The sequence below is a fragment of the Myotis daubentonii genome, chromosome 9, assembly GCF_963259705.1.
Source record: "Myotis daubentonii chromosome 9, mMyoDau2.1, whole genome shotgun sequence".
NCBI classification, from domain to species: Eukaryota; Metazoa; Chordata; class Mammalia; order Chiroptera; family Vespertilionidae; genus Myotis; species Myotis daubentonii.
In genome coordinates this window covers 79,029,727-79,052,966 of record NC_081848.1, presented here as the reverse complement: position 1 = coordinate 79,052,966, position 23,240 = coordinate 79,029,727, and the positions used below count along the sequence as shown (strand labels likewise).

General features: G+C 60.4%; 1 protein-coding gene and 1 long non-coding RNA gene across 3 annotated transcripts; one reads left to right on the top strand and one right to left on the bottom strand.

The window, feature by feature from the left end:
• Positions 1 to 12,991: 12,991 nt before the first annotated feature.
• On the bottom strand, positions 12,992 to 21,769 carry MRGPRF (MAS related GPR family member F). 2 transcript variants are annotated; one of them, XM_059709818.1, is made up of 4 exons: positions 21,045 to 21,769; positions 20,383 to 20,443; positions 17,812 to 17,925; positions 12,992 to 14,806 (listed from the first exon to the last, which is right to left on the bottom strand). In XM_059709818.1, the coding sequence occupies exons 3-4, from the start codon at positions 17,857 to 17,859 to the stop codon at positions 13,823 to 13,825; spliced, it is 1,032 nt and encodes a 343-aa protein (XP_059565801.1). In that variant the 5' UTR covers positions 17,860 to 17,925; positions 20,383 to 20,443; positions 21,045 to 21,769; the 3' UTR covers positions 12,992 to 13,822. The 2 variants fall into 2 exon arrangements, with proteins under 2 accessions (XP_059565801.1, XP_059565800.1); XM_059709817.1 differs by lacking the exon at positions 20,383 to 20,443 and having other exon boundaries at positions 21,045 to 21,768.
• On the top strand, positions 21,452 to 23,240 carry LOC132241305 (uncharacterized). Its single transcript, XR_009454483.1, has 2 exons — positions 21,452 to 21,621; positions 22,978 to 23,240. It is a non-coding gene; the product is annotated as an uncharacterized LOC132241305 (long non-coding RNA).

Here is a 23,240-nt window from a genome sequence, read left to right as displayed (position 1 = left end):
CCTGCACGCCCCCACTGGGGATGTGCCAGCAACCAAGGTACATGCCCTTGGCCGGAATCGAACCTGGGACCTTTAGGTCCGCAGGCCGACGCTCTATCCACTGAGCCAAACCGGCTTCGGCGTTGAGCTTATTTTTTTCAATCACGAAGAGACATCGATTGACTTTTCTCAAAGGCTCTTCCTACATCTATTGATAATATCATTTTTCTCCTGTAATTCAAATCCTGTGACGTGAACTTCAGGCGCAAAGAGTAGGATGAGTTACGCCCTCACGCTAGCACACAGGACCAGCAGGCCGTTTAAAGGAAAGCAAAAGCAGCCCAGCCAGCCTGGCGCAGGGGTTGAGCGTTGACCTATGAACCTGGAGGTCACGGTTCGATCCCCAGTCAGGGCACATGCCTGGGTTACAGGCTCCATCCCCAGTGTGGGGCGTGTAGGAGGCAGCTGATCAATAATTCTCTCTCATCATTGATGTTTCTATCTCTCTCTCCCTCTCCCTTCCTCTCTGAGATCAATAAAAATATATTTTAAAAAATAAAATCATTTAGTTTCCCGCTTATCTCCATCCCAGCTCCCCCACCCCCAGCTCTTACCTGGAAATGTTCTTAATTTACATGGATGCTTGCTGTTGTTTTTTTTGTTTTGTTTGTTTTTTTGTCAATGCTATGTTTTTAGGATAGTTACAGGTGATGGCATGGAAAAGCAGTTTTTTGTGGTTTGAAATTTTATTGCTCAAACCAAATGAGCCACTGGCCAGGGCTGTGGTATTATCTTTTTTTTTTTTTAAAATATATTTCTTTATTGATTTAAGAGGGGAAGGGAGAGAGAGATGGAAACATCAATGAGGAGAGAGAATCATTGATCGGCTGCCTCCTGCCTGCCCCCCACTGGGGGACTGAGCCGCAACCCGGGCATGTGCCCTTGACCATAATTGAACCTGGGACCCTTCAGTCCGCAGGCTGATGCTCTCTCCACTGAGCCAAACTGGCTAGGGCTGTGGTATTACCTTTTATCAAGGCGAAGAAGTTCCCTTTCTGGCTTTCTGACCATTTATTTATCATAAATGAGTGACAAAATTTATCACAATTTCTTTTTCTGCATCTACTGAATCATTTCCCCCTCCCTGAATCTGTTTCTGTGGCGAATATACAGTGATAGGCTTTCTGATGCTTATTTAGCCTTCTGTGTCCTGGATAAATCGTTTCCAATTTGCTGTTTGCCCCCTGCCTGGGTGCTGGGATTTTTTTTTTGGCAAATTTTCATCCATGTCCGTAAGTGAACTGGCCCATGACTTTGCCTTCTGGTGCCGTCTTCGTATGCTTTGTATTCAAAGCTGTAAGGCTTCTCTGGCTTCATGAAAGGACTCGGAGAGATGGCCCGCGCTCTCTCCCCTCCAGAACAGTTTCTATCACGTGAGGATTATCTTTCGTTGAAGGTTTGGCCGAAGGTGGACCATCTGGCCTGGCGACGTTTCTGTGGCTGCGGACAGGCAGAGCGGTGAGAAAACCCTACAGCTCCAGCCGAGTTACTGTGAGGTGTGTTCAGATTCTCCATCACTTCCTGACTTAGAGTAGGTGACATTATTTTTCCAGAAAACCATTCCTGTCCTCTGGTTTCATGTTTATTGGTGTAATCTACACTAATAAAAGAGAAACATGGTAATTGGCGTACGACCGCTACCCTTTTCATTGGCTAATCAGCGAGATATGCAAATTAACTGTCAGCCAAGATGGCGGCCGGCAGCCAGGCAGCTTGAAACTAACATGAGGCTTGCTTGCCTCAGTGACTGAGGAAACCAACGTTCCCCGCCTGCGGCTGCAGGCCTCTGAGTGGGCAGTTTAAGAAACATTGTAACTGCCAAAACCGGTTTGGCTCAGTGGACAGAGCGTCGGCCTGCGGACTGGGGGGTCCCAGGTTCGGTTCCGGTCAAGGGCATGTACCTGGGTTGTGGACACACCCCCAGTGGGAGATGTGCAGGAGGCAGCTGATCGATGTTTCTCTCTCATCGATGTTTCTGACTCTCTATCTCTCTCCCTTCCTCTCTGTAAAAAATCAATAAAATATTTAAAAAAGAAAAAAAAAAAAAAAAGAAACATTGTAACAAATGCCGCCGGACTTCAGCCAGCAGATTCGCAACATTGTAAGCAAAGGCCAGAAACCTACTTTCAGCCGCGGAGGCCTAAGAGCTGGAGCCAAGCCTCAAGGTAAAGCTGGCCCAGAATAAAAAAAAAAAAAAGAAAAAAAGGATCGGTTGGGAACTTCAGTCACTCCCAGCCTGAAAACATCCCTCAGCCCCTCACCCAGACTGGCCAGGCACCCCAGTGGGGACCCCCACCCTGATCCAGGACACCCTTCAGGGCAAACCAGCCGGCCCCACCCATGCACCAGGCCTCTACCCTATATAGGAAAAGGGTAATATGCCTCCCGGCACCGGGATCAGCGTGACAGGGGGCAGCGCCCAAACCCCCTGATCACCCTGCGGCTCTGTGTGTGACAGGGGGCGGGGCCCCAACCCCCTGAGCAGCCCTGCTCTGTGTGTGACGGGGGCAGCGCCTCAACCCCCTGATTGGCCCTGCTCTGTGCGTGACAGGGGGTGGCGCCGCAACCTCCCCATCAACCCTGCCTTGAGTGTGACAGGGGACGGTGCCCCAACCCCCCAATTGGCCCTACCCTGAGCGTGACTGAGGGTGGCATCACAACCTCCCAATCTGCCCTGCTCTGTGCATGATGGGGCGGCGCCCCAACTCCCCAATCGGCCCTGCTCTGAGCCCGACCAGGGGCTGCACCTAGGGATTGGGCCTGCCCTCTGCCACCCGGGAGCAGGCCTAAGCCAGCAGGTCGTTATCTCCCGAGGGGTCCCAGACTGCGAGAGGGCACAGGCCGGGCTGAGGGACCCCCCTTCCCCCCCGAGTGCACAAATTTTTGTGCACTGGGCCTCTAGTGCTTTTATAATTTTTAAAAGTTTAATTCTATCTGCCATTTTTAATTTGTGCCTTTGCTTCTTTTGTCCTTCATCTATCTGCAGGAGGTTTGTATTTTGAGAATTGTTTTTTGTTGTTAATCTTCATTCAAGGATATTTTTCCATTGATTTTTTTTTTTTAGAGAGAAACATCAATGTGAGAGAAACACACCGATCGGTTGCCTCCTGCACAAGCCCTGACCAGGGCCTGGGCCGGGGAGGAGCCTGCAACCAAGGTACGTGCCCCTGACCAGAATCGAGCCCAGGACACTCCGGTCCACAGGCCGACGCTCTATCTACTGAGCCAAACCGGCTAGGGCTTTTGAGAATTGTTTTATTTCAAAAATCATCTCTATTGTTTCTTTGCTTCCGAGCTCCCTAGGTGCCCTGTGGCTACAATCAGAAGCCTCTTCCTTAGGTTCAAGACAAAGTGAAATAATATTTATCAGACTTATACCATGTGCCACATACATAGTGCTATATAGACAGAACATATATACATACAGAATAACACACATACCTGGTATATACACACAGCGATATACATGTATAATGCACATCGGTAAACATAGCATGTACACACGTGCACACATATACACAACATACAATACAGACATATATGTGTACACACACACACTCAGCAGTGACCACGATGGACAAAGCCTGTTCTCGGAGAGCACAGTCCAGGGAGGAAACACATGCTTAGACACAGCTACCTGCTACGGCCACGGCAGAAAACTAACAAGGTGGGGACTCAGAGGTCCTGAGGGCTGAGGGCAGCTGGGAGAAACCGGGGAAGGGATGAAGGACCGAGCAAGGATCCCCTTGGCCTCCCTTAGCAGACGGGACCCCTCCTTCAATGCCACTCAAAGGCCACACTCAGGCGTGTTCGGGCAGCTCTCCCAGGAGGGAGGATGTGGGCTGAGTGGACAGGGCGGGGATGCACACTGCCACCCCCGGTCCTTATGACACTGGACCCCCAGGCCAACACCTCCTCCACCTCCCCGCTCACATGGGGCCCTGCCTGCTCTGGGTCAGGGGTCCCTCCGCCTGGACAGGGGCCCTGGAACACCTGGGCCTCTTCCTAGTGGTCACTAGCTGTCCACCCGCAAGTGCTGACTGAGGACAGACTGGGCCAGTGCTGTTCCAGGTCCTGGGGCAGAGGGACAAGCAGACAGACACTGTGCCTCCCGGAGATGATGTTCTGAGGGGAGATTGTCAGTGAGCAGGAAGAGCGCGGCTTCCGACGTGACAGCGTCCCCGTGCGGGGACGCTGTCACAGAGGAGCCGCTCGGGGAAACTCCAACAGATAACGCTGGGCGAGGGGATGGAGCGCCGAGGGGAGGGCTGGTGTTCTAAGTGGGGTGGCTCCCGAAGACCGCCGCAAGGGGCGACCCTCAGCAGCAGAGACACTGTTCTTTCTTAGGCATCCCCACAAGTAGAAGGGAGGTCAAATACTGGGATTGAGGAACAAGAACAGGGATTTGGGAGGTCTGAAGAGAGAGGAGCCCTATCCCGACTGCGGTGAGCTGAATTGTGCCCTCTTCAAATTCACCCGTGGAAGCTCTAACCCACAATGCAACTGTATTGGGAGGTAAGGAGGTACTTCAATGAGGTCATATGGGTGGGGCCCTCATCTAATGTGATTAGTGTCCTCTTCTGAAGAGACACCAGAGGGCGCTCCCTCCCTCCTTCTCTTGTGTGCATCTCTCCCCCACCCCCCAACCTTCCCAACCCTCCTACCCTCCTACTCCCCAGTGTGAGGACAGAGAGGGGTGGCCACCTGGCGCCAAGAAGTGAGCTCCCCATGGCCAGCACCTCCATCTTAGACTCCCAGCCTCCAGAAGTGTGAGAAACGAACGTCTGTTTGGAAGCGACTGCCTGCTGTGTTTTGTTGTTTTGTTATGGTACCCGAGCGACTAATGCACTAACTGGCAGGCACTCAGGACCTGTGAATATTTCCTAATGAAAGCAAACAACACATGCACTGTGTGGAAATGGACCACATGATTCTCTCTTTCTAAAACATATTTTACTTGTTTATTGTGTGTTCTCCATGGGAATGAAAGCTCCTCTGGCAGGGACTTGTCTATATTCCCTGGTACCTACCGCTGTGCCCGTACACAGCAGGTGTCCAGTAAATGTTTTTGTAGACTGGATGGGCATGAGTCCGGCAGATCTTTGGGGTTTCTGCGGAGGCTGGTACAGGAGAGGGGGCTAGAGGGGAACCCTGCCACCTCCCATTTTCACCTTTCAGTGTTGACAAGTGGGTGGAGCTGGACTCAGTGGGGGTCCGTGGGTGCAGAGGTACCCCAAGCAGCCTTTGGGAAGGGATGGGGGAGCTGGGTTCCTGCCTGTGGACCCCCTGGTCTGGGATGGGCCCCGGACCTTGAGACAGAACATACACATTTGGGGGAGTCACCCTTCAGGCACCAGCTCCCCGAGGAGCCTGAAGAATGGGTTCTCCTGGGCTTGGAGGCACTTGGGGAAGGCGGGGGAGGGAGGGGTGGGAGGGCGCTGACCCTCCTCCCCTGCTCCAGCCCCTAATCTCTGCGGGGGGCCCGGCTCCCTCTGGGCTCTGTCTCACAGCCCCCAGAGGCGTAGGGCCCCATCCCGAGTGGGGTCCCTCTCATGGAGCCAGTGTTGGAGTGCCGGGCCCAGCAGAGGCGAACCACACGATCCTCAACTCCGGCTTCTCTGCGGTGATGGGAGCTGCACGGTGGTGGGGATGGATGTGTGTGTCCCGGCCAGGCCTGAATCAGGTCCTGGCACACAGTCGGCGCTCAATAAATGTGGACTGGCCCCTGAGCTAAGTGCTATGTCCTGTGTCCCCAGCACGCAGCCGACGTAGCGAACGCTGAGTAATGACCTGCCGATGGATGAGGGCTTAACATACAGACTCTGCCGTTAGCTTTACTCTAAATCCCCGTCCTCCAAAGCCTTGCCAGGATTTTTGTTGATTCCACGGGAGACTGGTGGAAATGTGTTATCTCCCACGACTGCTATCATATTGCCCATTTCTCCTTGTGCTTTAAAGATTTCAAAAAAATCTGCACAGAGGAAACGCCAGCCTTACTTGAAAAGATCCGAATGCTAAGCAAAAAGTACGATCTTGCCCCGATCTCATCCTCATGGCACTGCTAATGTGTGATCATGTCCTTGGAAGTTGTTTGCTGTGCATTTCCATAGGAATTGGTTTTCACATCAATGAAAATATATTACCCGGCTGTTTCACAAGCTGCTTTTCCAAAACCTAACTGTGCCCTCGGGAGCCACCTGTCACACCTTCGTCCTGGCTCTGCCATCTCGTTGGTGGGGGTGCTCCGTGCGGCAGCGCCCGCGGGCCTTATACACTCAGAATGGGAGCGAGACAGGCTCCGTCAGCCCTGGGTAGAAGAGGCAGGACCGGAGAAGGCGAGACTCCTGCCAGGGGCTGCAAGGCGTCGCTTGCTCCCATCCTGCTGTCCCGCCTCCGCCCGGGGCAAACTCAGGGCCTCTCACCTGCTTCCGACGTGGCGCCCTGTCCTTCAGGGACGGTGGCCGCCCCCTCCGCACGCCGCTGGTCCGACCCTTCGGCAGGTCCCCTTGGCCCGGGCCTCGGGGCTGTTTTTCCTCGGTCTCCCACCCGGGCCTCGAAGGAGCCCAGTCCCCCGGAGCCTCCAAAGAACCGTCTCCCGCTCCTTCTGAGGAGCCGAAGGGGAGCTGAGGTATAAATGCGGGAAGGCCCCCGCCCCCGGGGCTGTGGGAGAGCAGCTGGGCTAATGGTCTGCCAGGCGTGCCCTCAGCTCCTGCCCAGGGGAGGGCTGGATGCAGGGAGATGGATGGGATGGGGTGGGGGGGGCCTTCGGGGAGCAGTGGGAGGCTCCCCCTCTCCCGGCCATCCTTCCCGGAGGCCACCTGGGACAGCCTCCGAGACCTCAGAGCATTAGCAGCTCCCTTGTCGGAAGTCAGGCTCTTGTGGGCTGGGAGAGCCATTATGGCTGCCCGGCCGCCTGCAAGGTGAGGCGCTGGCTAATGGGCTTGCCCGGGGCCTCTGCGACGAGGGGTGGGAGGAAGGAGCACCGGACCCCGAGTCCAGGGCCTCATTTCACGTCCGAGTTCTGCCACTTGCTAGTTGGGGGCCCTGTAGTTCAGGTGACCTGAGCGCCCACGTCCTCACCTAGTTGCTTGGATGCCCTCCCGTGCCGCCCTCAACTCCGCTCAGGAATCAGGGGGTTTCAACCGAATGGGGCCCCAGGTGACTGGGAGGAACGGGACTCTCTCTCCCTCACATCTGCTGAGCCCACTCTCCCGCCTGGTAATTGAAGAATCGGATGAAACTGGGTCCCTCCAGGGCAGGACGGAGGCTGACACTGGACTGGTATCACCTGGCATGCCAGGCAGCCTGCTGGACCGAGCAAGGGCAGCGTGTTGGGCGACTGAAGTTGGAGGCCCCTGGGACTGCGTGTTCACCCTCCCTGCCCCGCCCTGGAGTGGAGGGGGGAGTGTGGCACACGCTGGGCACCAGCCTTGGAAACAGATGTGAGCGAGGAGAGGAAAGGTGGGACCTCAGACCTCGAACCCGTGAGCGACGCAGATCGACGTTGATAACAGGGGGGACCCAGGGCACCCCAGGGGACCTGGACCACCCGCTCTTGCAGGAGCCACTCCAGCTGCCAGGGGCTCTCATTCGGGGCCACGGAGGCCTTCTTGCCTCAGGAGCCTCTCCCGGGCGGTGGTTCTCATCGCTGCAGGGGAGGCCGCTCAGCCGAGCGTGAGAATGGCCAGCGAGGAACACGGGGCCTCAGCCCTGAGACAGACACACTGCCTGGGGGGGCGGGGGCATCCCCAGGCAGGAATGCTCCTGCTCCCGCACCTCCTGTGCCTGGCGTGTGCAGAGGCTCGCATTTCTTTACTAATTATGGATGCATGGACCTGGATCCAGCTGTCCCCGGAGCCCATCCGCCCCTGGACTTTCCCGTCCCTCGGACTAACCCATTCTGTCTGTGCGCCCGCACACACGCATGTGCGTTTCAATGGGGATTCCGTCACTTGCAACCGAGAATCCTGACCAGCGGGGAGCTCGGACCTACGCGAAGGAGGCAGGTTGCAAATCCCCGCCCTCAGACCTGTGCTTGGCTGGGCCTGGTGGGATGACACACACGGTGACGTACTCCCTGCGACAGGAAGCAGCTCGGCTCTCCTCCCCTCGCCAAGGCGGGTGTTTTCTTTGCCCCAAGGTCTCAGGGAGGCCATTCAGCTGAGGCCCGAGCGGGGCCTGAGTCCCCGAGACCTGTGCCGAGTGAGGACGCCCGGGCCCGGGTTTAGAATCAAGGCCTGGGACTCTACAAGGGGCCTGGGTTTGGTTACTAGTTCGTGGAGCTGATGGCAAGCAAGGAAGCCAAGTACTATTATGTTCCTTGCAGGCTGTTGGACGGAGAGACTCATTCTGCGTGGGCTTTGCGTGGGCTTGCAGCGGTTCAAAACCTCTGGGCCGCGACCCCTTTGGCGGTCGAACGACCCTTTCACAGGGGTCGCCTAAGACCATCCTGCATATCAGATATTTACATGACGATTCATCACAGTAGCAACATGACAGTTATGAAGAAGCAACGAAAATAATTTTGTGGTTGGGTCATCACATGAGGAACTGTATTTAAAGGGCCAGAAGGTTGAGAACCACTGGCTTAGAGCCAGAAGCTACAGGCAGCTCTCAGGGGGTGGGTTTAGGTGAGGTGGGCGGGGCTTCCTTCCTTCTCCCCTGGCCCCGCCTCCCGCTCCAGGGCCCAAGTGTGATCCGGTTTGGCCAAGTAAGATTCAGGGGAAGATGACTTCTAGAAACGCCCCTTCCCCGGAACTTACACCACCCCCAGCTAGATTAGAGTTAGGTTCCTGTGCTTGTCACCACACCTCCTGGCTGCTGTGGTGTGAACATCTGTCTAGGGAACTGATCTATAATCGGTCATCGATACTCTCTAGTGGCATGAAGCAGAGTGGCTGCCTGCGGCTGGGGGCAGCAGCAGGGGGAGGGCTGCCTGGCTGGGTTCGCGAGGAGATTTTTGTGGGATGACGGAAATGTTCTTTCTCGGGGGGATGCAAACATCCATGTCTTGACTTGGTGAAGACACGGCGTCCGCACGTGTTGGAGATCATCAGACTATATACGAAATGGGTGCGTGTACCAGTATATAAATCAGATGCAATTAAGCCAATTAGAAAACCTTTGAAAACATGTCTGAGCGGGGAGCCTTCGGAATTGCCAGGAAACTTCGCGCTGGCATTCCGACCCCCTGAAGCCGAGTTTTCCATGAGTCTTCGCTCTGTGAACTGCGCCGTTGTTTCCTCCGAGCCCCTCCTGGCGGCTCTCCAGCCCCACTGGCTCCAAATATGCTCTCTTGCGCTCGCACTCGGCTGTCCCGATCCGGGGGGCCTGCGTCCTGCGTGCGCGTGCATAGCCTCGGCCTGGTGAGCCCGAGGTGGGGGCGCATCTCCCTGGACCTGGCTTCTCCCCACGCACTGGGAGGTGAGGCCAGAACGGCGCCATCTGTCCAGCCTGCCTCCAGCACGAAGCCCCGGGGTTCCCGGGAAGGAGTCCTCTGGCCTGAGGGAGCTGTGCTCACGCGGAAGATCTTGGGTTTTAAAATCCTGGCAGAAAAGCCAGGTTATCGCAAAACCGCGGCGGGCGGGGCATTCGAGAAAGCTTGGCGGGTGCCAGGCAGCGTGCACTCCCTCTGGGAAGATGGAGACAGGAAGAGGACGCGGCCTGCAGGCTGTTCGAGAGCTGCCTGTGGAACACGTGTCGGCCTCCCACCCCCCGCCGGTTGCAGATGCCCTCGAAGCCGTCCTTTTGATCTCAGTCGCGTGTGGAATCCAACAAGGATGGTCTGGGTCCTTGGGCTGTGACGGCGTCACCCAGGGCCCAGCTCCCAGGGCTTTGCTGATGGGAGACGCGGAGGGCAGAGGCCTGCACTTCCAGGGAAGCGAGATGGTCACGGCGGAGCCTGTGGAAGGTGACCGGGCTTAGCCAGGGCCCCCCACCTGCTGGGGCTGACCTTAGACCCGGAGCTCCGTCTGTGAGCCTGTTGTGAAGATCAAATGAGACGTGTAGGCGGAGCTCTCAGCACAGGGCCCACTGCACATAGTAGGCCCTTGATAAATGGCGGTCACTGCCTTCATCGCCTGTGCCTGGGATGGGCTGTTACGTGTGGGTCCCTCCTTCCGTGGCCACCTTCTCCCTTCCCTCCTCGTGCCCCAATGCCTGATCACAGAACTCGAGGAAACAGGCACAGCAACACCGACCTTGCCCTGGACGTACCCTGCACATCCCTGGCATTGGCTGTGCCTTCTCCTCGTGTTCATTTCTGCAGAGATGGTGGTGGGAAGCACGGGGAAGCATAGAGGTCTGTCCTGACCCCGGCCCACCCTGTCCCTTTCCCCTCCCAATCCTGCATGTCCCATGGGATAAAAAATCCGGTGTGCTGAGCCGGCAGGGCCATGGGTGAACCTGCACTCAGCCCCATGTTGGGCGCCATATGTGCCGCGCCCACACGGCCGGGTTCGGTGAGCCTGAGAGGGGGCGGTGAAGGATTAAGGAAAGACAGACAAGAGAATAAAGCTGGGCGCTAGGTGGGACGCTGCCCTCTCTGATGGAGAGACAGCGCCACGGCCTGCAAGGCGAGTCTTTATTTTATAGCCAGATTCCACGAGGCAAAGTAAGGGCGTGGTTACAATGTTCTCACGGGTTTCGAATCTACTCAATTACATGCACCTGATCGAGCTTTGTTTACTTGCTGCACCTCCTGCAGCCCATATCACTCAGCCACATGGGACCACAGGTTTGGACCAATAAGGTCAAGCTTACAACCACAGCCTTTGGCTATAATTGTGCTGGGACTTGCACGTGGCTTTGCCACGAGAGGATCGTGCCCTCTCATTAGTCCCAGGCTTGAACCTGTCCAAACGCTGTAGCCGCTCTCCACAGTCGGGCGTAGTAATAACCAGAGGAGAAAGACCATCAGTCTTTCTTTGTTCTTGTAGGAATGGCGGTACCCACTCCCCGCAACTCAGTTCTGTTTTCTGTGGACCAGCGAGTGTCAGGGCGAGTGGCTAGATCCCTGGTTCCAGACAATTTCAGGGTGAACATCAGCGATGCTTGGAGCCCTTGCCTCCTGCTTTCACTCAACACCCAGAAAGAAGGCAGCTGGGGAGGGCACTGGGGCCCAGCTGTGCTGCCTTAGGGAGTGGGGTGGGGTGGGTTGGGAGGACAGCCCATTGCCCCATCCCTGCCTGGCTCCCTGGCCTGCTTGAATAATTAAACACCGGAGGAGGGAGGAGGGAGGAGGGAGCCGTGAGGCCTGCGGCTGCTGCCCGGCGGTCATCTGTGCGCCGCCCTCCATTAGCCCAGAGGTGAGGTGGTCCAGGGCGTGGGCGGGAGGTGCAGAGATGCTCCAGGGATGTGGGTGGTCACAGAGGAAGTCTTGCTCCTCAGCCAACTAGCCATCAGCACAGGAGAAGTGGCTGCCGGCTGGGAGAGGCCTAGTTCCTGGGGTTCACTCCCCACCCCCCCAGGCCTGGTGCCTGCTAAGGGCAGATTCATGTTCACACCCAGGTCCTGGTCATGGGTAAGGGATGCCCACCCACCCACCCACTGGGTCTGGGCTCTGAACCTCGGCAGGCGGCCTCTCCAAGATCCCGGGGAAGCTCCCCACAAAGGCTCAGGGCTGGAGGCCGGGGTGGGGGCTCCTGAGGAAGCGGTGAACTCCAGGCCCTGAAAACCCAGGCCCCCAATGACCCCCAATGGCCCCCTCAGCCCCTTCAGGCCTGGGAGGGGTTCTGCCACAAGGAGGTGCCAGGGGAGCTTTTGGGTGGAGGGTCCTGGTCCGCCCCCTCACGTAGGTCCCAGGACCCTCCCGGCTTCTCTGAGTCCCCAGATGTGACAGACGTGGTGGCCGAACTCTGCTCTCCTGGGTCCTCTGGGTGGCGTGGGGCGGGCACACCCCAGCTGCTGGGAGAGAGGCAGGCCGTTCTGACTGCCTTCAGCTGAGGCTCTGGAACCGCACAGGGTCCTCTCTCTCTGCAGAGCAGGGCCTTGCGGGCAGGCGTGGCTGGGGCTGTCGGGAGGGGAGCTTGGGAGCAATGGCCTGCAGTGGCCAGGAGGGACGAGTCCTCAAGGAAGTGCATGTGGGTAGAATGCCAGCCTCTGGCAGTGCTGCTGCCTTGCTGGGCAGTCCACTCCGTTAGCCAGCCCTCCCGCCCTCCCCTGGCTCTCCACAGAGGAGGGGCCTGCCCCGCCTGGTCTCTCCTTGGGCGTCTGCAGTGAGCTGGCTCCCCCGGAGCTTCCACGGAGCGGCTGGGGCCCATGCTGGACACCAGGAGCCCAAGGTGGGGTAGACCGGAGGCCAGGGGGCAGTCAGGACGCTTTTGGGCCTGGAAGCCACCTGGGAGGGCCCCGGCCTATGCTGTGAAGTAGGGGGGTGCCGGGCAGAGGGGCGGCTCTGCTTCATGGAGTTTGGGAAGGGGAGCAGGAGAGGATGCAGCCCCCACTCCAGGAGGCCTCCATGTGGACACACCTTGTTCCCCACAGACAGGGCCTGGCGCCAGGTGGGCGTGGTGAAGACCGAGGCTCCGAGGGGAGCAGGGCACCTGGGTGGGTGAGAGAGGGCACAGGAGGATGGTGTGGCTGAGGAGCAAAGCTCACATCCGAGGAGAGGACAGACCAGCCGGGAGAGGACACACAGGGGCTGGGGACAGAGCAGGTTGCGCTGGGGGGTGGTGCACGGAAAGGAACAAGACTGCCAGGTCAGCCAGCGTGGCTCAGTGGTTGAGCGTCGACCTATAAACCAGGAGGTCACGGTTCAATTCCCAGTCAGGGCACATGCCTGGCTGCAGGCTTGATCCCCAGTAGGGGTCATGTAGGAGGCAGCCAATCAGTGATTCTCTCTCATCACTGATGTTTCTATCTCCCTCTCCCTCTCCCTTCCTCTCTGAAATCAATAAAAAATGTATTTTTTTTTTAAAAGAAAGGAACACGACCATGGATAGGACAGAGGAAGTAAGATATAAAACGTTTATTGATATACATTTATTTCATAAAACTTCCTTTGGCTACGCTGGGCCACTGTGCTTGGAGGTGGGCCGGGTGGCCAGGTCGAACCAGGGCCCACTTCCGGATGGTCTGCAGGCACCCAAGGCCCAGGGGGCGGCAGCCGGCACGCGCCGTGTGCTCCGGAAGGCTGCCGAGGCTGGCATGGCGCCAGAAAGGAGGGTGACCTTTCTGAGCTGGCCGAAGGTCCTCCTGTCCCCACCTGTCTTCTGGGACCAGAAACACACCCGAGAAAGTCACCAAGGATTCATCAAGGGGGCAGGGACATCACCTGCAGAAAGACTGAGCCACAGGCAGGCTACCCCGGACCCTCTCCGCTCACTCAGGTATGCCACCGACACTGCCTTGAGAGGGTGGCGTGGCGAGAACAGGTGCCCCACGCGGGAGGTGCTGGTGGCCCACCGGTGCTGTGATGGCTGCGTCACTTTCAAGGGGGGCGCGTTCAGAGGGGCAGCAGGTGGACAGGGCTTGGCGGCCCCCTCCTCTCCTTCCCAGACCAGCCTGGGGTGAGGAGAGCCCCCCACTGGGGGGCACTCTGTACAGGGGGTGCTGGTGCAGGAGACCCCTGGGGGAGCCTGGCAGGGCCTCAGGGCCTGTTTGCAGGCGGCTGCTGTCTCTTGGTCACTCACAGAGCCTCCAGCCCCGGGAGAAGGAGGCCGAGGGGCCGGAAGCAGACTTTCCTCCTTGTACTCGGGCACCAGGGCAGCTGCCCAGGCCCGTCCCCGACAAAGGGTCTCCGGAGGTCCCTCGGGTCCCTGCCTCCCCTCCAGGCGCCCATCTCTCAGGAGGCATTCCCAGAGGGGCCCTGCATCTCCATGGTGACGGTGTTGGGTGTGCCGCCCCCAGCCTCGGCCAGCTCGGAGCCGTCTCGCAGGGCGCGCTGGAAGACCACTCTGAGCGGCTCCCACAGCCGCTGCGACTTGTCCCTCCCGGCCAGGAAGTAGACGACGGGCTTGGCGCTGCTGTTGATGCAGATGCACAGGTCGGTGACGTACTCGGGGAAGGGGGCCGGGATCCCGAAGGCCCAGAAGAGGAACCAGTCGATCCCCAGGTAGATGGAGGACACGAGGAAGACGGAGACCACGGCCAGGATGACGTGGTTGAGCTTGGAGGAGCGCTGGCGCCGCCGGGCCCGGCATTCCACGTGCACGATGAGTGCCAGGCAGGGCAGCACCATGAGCGGGCAGAAGATCAGGAAGAGCAGGACGCCCAGGAAGATGTCCATGTGCGTGCAGGCCGCCCTGGCGTCCTGGCGGCTCAGGAACACGCAGAAGTAGTTGTGGATGCCGGTGACCAGGAGCGACAGGGCCCAGAGCAGGGCACACACCACCGCCGACAGGCGCTTGGGCCGCTGCCGCCAGTACCAGGCGGGAAAGACGACCGACAGGCAGCGCTCGGAGCTGATGGCTGGCAGTAGGCTCACCCCGGCGAGGAACGAGCAGAGCCCCAGGATCCTGGACACGGCCCGGACGTACTGGGAAAAGGTGCTCAGGAAGTCGCCGGTGTTCAGGATGGAGAGCACGGCCTTGCTGGAGAGGTAGCCCACGTCGGCGCCCGCCAGGTGCAGGAAGTAGACGGAGAAGGGGCTCCTCTTGATGGAGAAGCCGAAGACCCAGAGCACCAGCCCGTTGCCCACCAGGCCGCACAGGCAGAGCAGCAGGAAGATGTAGTTCACGACGGGCGGCGGCGGCACCGTGGCGATCTGCTCGATGGTCAGGAAGCCGCGGCTGTGGAACTCCGGGGCCCCGAGCACGCCCGGATACATCTGCGCGGGCACAGAGGGGAGACTCCGGTGAGGCCGGCCGCCGGGCCCACCCCGCCCCGCACTCGCGTCCCGGTGTGCTGGTCCTCACTACGGACTCTCACCGGAGCAGACAACACCCCTGATTCCACCCAGCGCCTCCACTCTGTGACCCAGGTCTGGAGCTAGCCGCCTTCGGGTGACAAGGGACATGCCCGTCACTCACAGGGGCACCGGGTCGGCCGCCCACCTTCCAGGACAGACACCGGACAAAGCACGTCCACGCGTGCAGGGGAGAGAGAAGCCGAGGAGCCTTTCCGGATGGGAGGAGACGAAAGAGACAGGGACAGGAAATGCAGGACCGGGTCCGAGCCTGTGAGGGGTCTGACCCGCCGCCCAGGCTGTTCCTGGGACGGCTGCGGAGAGGCGGGGGCACCTGCACCCATGACGGCCCTGCATCGCTGGGAGCGTGGGCGACGCTGCGTATGGGACTGTACTGTCCTTCGAAGATGCAGGCTCTCTGGGGGCAAAGGGGCTCGGTGTCTGCGATTCACTTGCAAACAGTCTGGGAGAAAGAGCGTAGCAAGAGATAGGGACAGGGATGGAGAGAGAGTGTGCTCATTGGAGAAAGGCCCGCAGTGAACGGCTGGAGGGTGTGTGCCGTGTGCTGTTCTGTTCTCCCAGGTTTTCTGTGCACCTGCACTATTTCACACTAAAATGTGAAAATATTTGTTAAGAAATAAAACCGTGCACGTGCAAATGACAAAAAGAGTGGGCCTGGCTCACGGTGGGATCAGAGAGACCTGGGGAGTCAAAGGCGGCCCCTGCAGGGCCAGGGGACCTCTGGGGTCTGGATGGTGGGGGTCTGGGTCTGGTCTGGGGGTCCCAGGGGAGGCAAGTGCTGAGGCAGCAGGTATTTGTCAGGCCCCAGGGAAGCACTTTAACGATTGATCAGCATGTTAACAGTGGATCTGACTGCTCAGCTGTGAACAGCGAACGTCAGCCTGACTGCAGGGTCTGGGCTGGCCTGTACGTGTGTGAGGTGGGCCAGGAGCAGGAGGAGTGGGGGGCGCAGAGGCACACTGCAGAGCTCCCCCCTGAGCACGTGGGCAGCCGCTGGGCTCCAGCCCGTCAGCCTTCCCCGTTGCCAGAGGAGCCAGAGCTCTGGATGGTAATGAGCTCCTCCTGATCTTTAAATGTTCACGTTTAAAACACACTGTAGGGCCGCCCACAACACGTCTGCACGCCGGATGCCGTGCTCAGGCCGCCGGTTCTGACTTTGACCTCGCACCCCAGAGGCTGCCCGGCACTGTCACTCCCGTCCCACGCCTGGGCAGGCATCACTAATCCATCTCATAGTCTTCACCACACAGCCGGCTGGAACCTGGCCACGGCCCTGGCCCCACTTCCCCCGCCTCCCCCTCTAAGGCCGGGTATCAGTTCCCATCGCTCATGACTCAGAAAACAAGACAAAAAACAACAACAAGTGGAAGGTCCTTGAGGCAGGACAGTTCTGCCACCTTCCGGATGGCCCCAGCTCGGGCAGGAAGCTGGGCCTGGAGGATTGCTCTCTGGGCCTGACACCCAGGAGCAAAGGGAGGGGCCTTCTGAGCCAGGTCGAGGGGAATCTACAAACAGGGACTGGAGGGTGTTGGCCAAACTTTGGGGAGCCTTTGTGAGGTCACTTTAAGCGGGTCCTGCTCTCCACCTCTCTTCCTATAAGTACATTTATGGCTCCACGTCTGTCTGTCAGCCCCAAGCCCTCGCTTGCTCTTTATTCAGCCTTTCCTGTTGGTGGCCTTGACCACTCCACGCCCGAGTAGCCTCCTGCCAGCCTCCTCTGAGCCGGGGCGGACCTAGTAATTCCTGAGGCCGGGGCCTGAACAAGCCCCTGGAGCAGTGGTTCTCAACCTTCTGGCCCTTTAAATACAGTTCCTCATGTTGTGACCCAACCATAAAATTATTTTCGTTGCTACTTCATCACTGTGATGTTGCTACTGTTATGAATCGTCATGTAAATATCTGAGATGCAGGATGGTCTTAGGCGACCCCTGTGAAAGGGTCGTTCGACCACCAAGGGCGTCGCGACCCACAGGTTGAGAACCGTTGCCCTGGAGGGCCGGCCTGGACACCGGGAGGGGACTGGCTGCAGGGGCTGTCGGACGGAGCGGACCACGGGCTGGAAAAAGCCTGCAATCCGGTCCTGGAGTCAGAGCGGGAGGCCCGGGTGAGTCACTGGGCGGGGAGCTGCCATCCCCAGACACATGCCGCCTGTAAAATGCCCGCCCTGGAGCCGGGCCCCCTCCCCGCCCTGCCTTTTCTCCGGGGTTTCTGCAGGCTCCGCCCAGCCAAGCCCATCTCTGCTCCCCCGTGGCTGCCGCTCCACGTGGTCACTGCCAGGGGAGGGAAATGCCAGGGGCTGGAGGTCAGGGCCCTGGGCCGGCGTCCCGGCTCTGCCCCCGCCTCCGGGCTCACCCCGCCAAGCCACTGCGCTCGCGGGAGCCTGTCTCCTCCCGGGGAAAGGCGGCACTAGGTGAGCTCGAAGTTTCTTCCACCGTGAGCCCGTCGCCCGGGTCAGAAGGGAATGCCAGTGTTCAAGGGCTCTGGGAAGGAAGAAGGGGTCCCGGGTTGGGTGGGGACTGTCGGTCTCAGCCACCGCTGGTGTCTGAAGACAGGAGGCAGGTGTGACTAAGACCCCGGCCGTGGGCGGCATGAGCAGGGTGATTCGGAGCCGGCCTCTCAGGGTGGCCGTGGGAAGTGGCCCACTGCCCATCTCCACAGGGAAGAGCTGGAAGGAGGTCTCTGTGTTGGTGACTGATGCCCCCCCGGGATCCAAGGTGTCAGTCCCCTGTGCTGGCCTCACCGAGGAGCACCCCGGGATCCGAGGGACCCAGCAACCAGTGCCAGGCCGTGTGGCCCGAGAGGCCCTGTGGAGCAGAGCGGGTGGAGGCGGGGAGATGCTGGGCGGGTCTGCCCCTCCCACCACACCTCTCCCACAGACCGGGCCGTGGCGGGCCTTGGACACTTGCCTTGTTCCTGTGGGTGGGATGGGTCTCCCAGGAGCCGTTCGCAGCCATCTCCGGGCCTGGGGAGTCCCGATTCCTCGCGGTTCTGCTCACAGCTCACTGGCCGGCGCACCCCACCTGCAAAGGCAGGAAGGGCCACATCAGGGCAGCAGGGTTCCCTGTCCCTTCCCAGGCCCTGTCCCCAGGGCCTCACCGTAGAGGAGAGGTGACAAGCAATCACCTGGCTCCCTGAGAGGGCCATGTGGGAGGCACGGGGGTCATTCTGCTGAGTCCAGAGCAGGTCACCTCCTGCCTGGGCCCCTCATTCACACCCTGCTGACATGCTAGTGGGGCCCACACATACTTCCTGGTACCGCCTCTGTGCTCAGCCCATGGTGGGACCCGGGTTCCCCGAAGTCAGACCCAGAAGGCAGGGAGGCTTCCTGGAGGAAGAGGCCTTTGGCTGGGCCTGTGATGGCCAGCTGGGAGCTGAGTACTGTGCCAGCTCCACATCCATCATCCTGTTTGTCCTTGATTTTTTTAAAAAATATATATATATTTTTTGCTTTCAGAGAGGAAGGGAGAGGGAGAGAGAGAGAAACATCAATGATGAGAGCCATTGATCAGCTGCCTCCTGCATACCCCCGACCAGGGACCTAGCCTGCAACCCAGGCATGTGCCCTTGACCAGAACCGAACCTGGGACCCTTCAGTCCACAGGCCGACACTCTATCCACTGAGCCAAACCAGCCAGGGCCCGTTTGTCCTTGTGACCAGCTATGAGGCAGGTATTGTCATTCCCCTTTGATGGGGGTTGGGGCTCCGGGGGGTGAGTCGCCTGCCCAGGGGCACGGGCCACTGCCACTGCATGCGCTGTGGCTTTGCAGGCTTGTGGTCAGGACTCCAGCGGCCGTGAAGGCAGGAGCAGTCGGAGGGAGCAAGCCAGCAGGCCTCTGCCGTGGCCCAGGCTCCCGGCTGGTGGAAGGGCAGCTGGACCCAGCCAGGCAGGTCTGGGGGGCCTGGGAGGGGCGACAGTCTCGGGAGGGGGCTTCCCTGCCAGAGACAGTTCTCCCAAGCAGAGCAGAGCTCATTGGCCCGCCTGCTCCAGGTCCCCACCTGAGCTCTGCCTCCCCAGGCCAGCACCTGGTCCTACTGTGCAGGTGGGGAAACTGAGGCTGTGTGCGGAGGAAGGGTCTTGCAGGGGCACAGGCGCGGCCAAAGGCTAGGCCTCTCCTCAGCTCGAGGGAGCGCAGACAGCTCTACTCCCCCGGAATTCCTTCCTTCGCAGGCTGGGCAGCCCCCTCCACGCCCCGCCGGGGCGGAGGCCCCTGCAGCAGCCAAGCCCATTATTGGCTGGAAAGGGTGGCTGTCTGTGTGGGTTGCCACCCTTTCTTAACCCTTGGTAGCTCCCACCACCCCCGGTCAGCGGTGCCAGTGCAGCCCTCAGAACACGAGGCCACATGTGGTTGGGCCAAGCGGCCCTGGACAGCAGCCGGCACAGCGTGGTGGCCGAGCGGGTGCCCCAGAGAGGTTATTTGGGGGGGTGGGTGGGAGTCCCGTGGGCGAGTCCTTGATGTGCATGCGGTGTGGGTTTGCAGATGGCAGTGCAAGGAGGTGTGCCGCTTAACCACTGCCCCCCGCCCCCCCCCCCCCCCCCCCGCCAACACACACACCTCTCCAGTCTTGACTCTAGTTGGGCCACTGTTCCCATCACCAGGGGTAGGCTGCGTGCCTCGCCACCTACTGGGCTTGCCCAAGCTCTCCACGCCAGCCTGCAATCCCAACCTCCCAGCCTCCCCATCCTTCACACCCGCTGCACTGCGCCCTGGCTTCTCAGTGCCTGGACCCAGGGATGTCCTGAGGCTAGAGAGCCCTGCCCTTTCACCAAGGCAGGTAAGACCCCCAACACACAGGGCCCCCAAGGGCAGCCGGCTGGGACCCGCGCGTGGTGCCTGGCTTGTGCGGGGCCTGGAGTGGGCCTCGAGCCCCCCTCTGCTGACTGATGGAAGGGTGGGCGCCGTGTGTGTCTGAGCCCTCAGAGAAGAGCTGCTGCACTCACACAGAGGGACCAGAAGCCGAGTGGGCCCCAGATGGGCCCTAGAAGGACATGTGTGCGGCATGTGCATGGGACATGTGTGAGTGCGTGTGAATGTGTGTGCTCCTCAGGTTGGGATCGGGCCTACGAGAGCTAAAGCAGACAAAAAAACAAAAAACCCCAAAACCCCAAAACTGCCAGCTCAGCTCACTCCCGACCCTCCTTTCAAAACCCAGCACCCAAGGAGAGGCCCCTGACCACCTACCTGTCTGCCTCCCCAGCCTCAGGAAGCTCTCAGCTCCTCCCACCCCCACTCACCTCCGCAGCCCCAAACCCATGCGGGCCCGGGCGAGGCTGTCCTCCAGGAGGCCCAGGTGGGAACACTAAGTTCTCCAGCCCGTCTGCCAGCCCCTCTCCTGTCCCCGGGCTGCCACCTGGGCAGGACGAGAGCCCTGGCAGTCACTCCCCCAGACGCAGAGGCCTGCCTTGTCTCACCCCAGCCTCCCCCCGCAATCCTCTGCTCACAACGTGTGTTGAAAGGCTTTTCTGGGGGAGTGGTACCTTCCAGAAAACTTCACAAACGGCCTCATCCAATGCCAACTCCACTTCAGGTGCCTCAGGCCTGAGAGAAGAGGGGGGCCCAGCTGTCCAGCCTCCAGTGGCTGCCAGGCTGACCCCTCTGTCCGCCCCAGGACCGGCCCCACACTGAGCCGCCTGAGCTCGGTGCCCGGGGAAGGAGGGAAGGAGGCAGCGCAGCACTGGGGTGTGCGGAGTGCGTGCGAGCAGGGAGCCCTCTCCGGAGCTTGGGATGCTGCCGGCTGGGTGTTCCCTCCCCACCCTTCCAGGCGTGGACAGCTGCTGCCAAGGGTGGTGGAGGGACAGAGGGGGAGCCCACACCCACTGGCGGACAGAGCAGCGCCCTGGGGTGGAGGACAGCTTGAGGGTTGGGAGTTGCCAGAACACCAGGGCCAGCCCCACAGAAGGGGGACTCTCGAAGGTCCCCAGTGTCCCTGGGACTTCTGGAGCCTTGAGAGTTCGGGGTTGGTGACAACCCTCTCTGGGGTCTCAGGGCTCCTGCTGGGGGCTGTGGTTTCTGGGAGCTGCCTGCCCCAAAGGTGCCCACCTCATCCCCCTTCCCTGCTTGGCCTTCGCCTTGCAGTGTGGGTTTGCAGATGGCAGTACCTGGTTCCCGGACCTCCCTCCCCTGGGCCCCATGGAGCTACCTGCAGCTGTCCGGACCCTCCAGGCCGCCCCTTTGTGGAGGGCGCTTCGGTGATGCCCGCCTCCGCCTGCGATCCCCGAGGCGGCAGGCCAGTGTGGAGCGGGGCTGGAGCCTCAGCAAACGAAAGCCCAGAGTGTGGAGAGCCCGCGCCTGCTGCTGGGGAGATGGCTTTGGAAGCAGAACCCGCCCCAAACCCAATTCCAGGCCCGGCAGGAGGGAAGGGAGGGGGGAGGAGGAGGGGCGGAGCGGGATGAGGCTTGGGGAAGGAATGCCCTGCTCAGGAGCCCCCCCCACCCAGAGCCCCACTGGGAACTCATCTCTCTGCCTGGTGACGTCAAGTTGGCCCGAGCACTGTGGCCAGAGTCCAGCTGTTAATCTCCCGCGCATCCTGGAGAGAGGGGCGTTCGCTGTCCACTTGCGGGAGCCTTCCCTCGGCAGCTCCCACTGGGCCTTCTGGGGGCACAGGTCCAGGAGGGGGGCCCCCACTGGTTGTTCCAATGTACTGAGGGGCTGATATGGAGACGCCAGGAGACAGCAGGCGAGGGCTCCACGGAGGGGGAGGTGCAGGCGTGTGAGAGGTAGGCTTGGCAGGGGACAGGGAGGCCACCCAGGTGGCACTCCCCCCCCCCCCCCCCGCGCCTCCCCTCCCGACCCCGGGATCTGCCCAGGGCCCCCGTGGGCCCGTGGAACCAGGAATTCCCTTCTCCCAGCCCTAATAGCAATCAGATGGCCCAAGTGGAAAATCACTGTGCTCGCCTGGGCAGAGCCGGGAACTGGCGGCTGCGGGTGCCTGGTGTGTGCGCTGTTCGCGGGGAGGATGAGTCAACCTCTGCTTCCCCCCACGAGCACCACGGGGTCCTGGGGCCCGAGCCAGAGCCTGGGGGATGCAGGCGCCCCAGCGGTGGCATGAGGACTGAGGACGGGGGCGGGGAGGAGTGGCTTCCCAGCGAGCCCCTTGGGAAGGGCCCTCCTGCCCTGGCCCAACTTTCTCATGGCCAGGGAGCCCGAGGGAATTCCAACCAGTGTTTCCCCGAGAGGAGCCAGCGGTGCCCAGATCGTGTGTGGGTGCCTCTGTGGGCGTCTTGAAGGGAGCCTGGAAATAGAGCTCCCCCTGCACCTGCCTGGGGCTGCGGGCCTCTGTCCTGGAGGAAGCGGGTGTCCCTGCCCAGTGCAATCCTCCCCGGGAGGAGGGAGGGGGGTGCTCCCGGCGAGCCCAGCTGGCCTGGGGCGGGGCAGAAGGAGGCTCCAGAATGCAGAAGCTCAGGCCGCGCCTGGGATGAGAGGCTGGGCAGGCAGAGGGCAGCGGGACCCCCCCACCCGACCGCCCCCCACTCCCCAGGGCAGGCCAGCTGGGGCCCAGCTGGGCCACTTGTTTATGTGGGGAGGCCAAGGGGAGGTGGGGGAGGCGGGAGGAGGCTGAGTCCAGGCAAGTTCCAAGTGTAATTGCATTTGGACACTTAAAAGGAATTGTGTGAAGTGGGCAGTGGCTCCGAGGTCCGCCGCCTTATTTGGTGTGGAAATTGGTTTCCTTTAAAACTAATGAGAGGTGCCTGTGAGTGGGGCAGCCATCCCCTGCCCGTGTTTGCTGCTTCTGCCATCCGGGCTCCCATGCCGGAAGCTGGGCTCCTTTGGCGGCTTCAATGCTGGGCGGTCCTGGGCCTCGGTGTCCTCTCCTGTCGGGTGGAGGAGAAACGACCCACAGAGTTGCAATGAGGAAGGGGTCAGATCCAGGCAGCAAAGCGCTGTGGGCACCCCAGAAAGGCTCTGCTCAGGAATTTTTTTTTAACCGTCACCCACCATGGGCCTCACAGATGGACTCTGTGGTCCCACAGCACACCCCACGCCCCCTCAGGCCAGGACCCTCCTCTGCTGGGGGTTCCTGGGGGCAGGAGGTTCTGGGCAGGGCTGTCTGCTGCCAGATCTGCCCCCTGCAGGACGGTGGCCATGGAGCAGAGCCTCTGCCGGCTCCTCTCCACTGTGGAAGCCAGAACACCTGTGGGGCGCCAGGCACTGCGCTGCAGGCGGATGACCCCGCTGAAGGCGAGCGGAGAGGCAGACCAGAGCCAGATGATCCGCATACGTGTAAAACCACACCTGGACAGCCAGCACCATGGCCAGGTGTGCCAGGGAGATCAGGACGGCTTCTCTGAGGAGGTGATCATGGAGCCCACGAGGAAAGCTGGGCCGGAGTGACTCG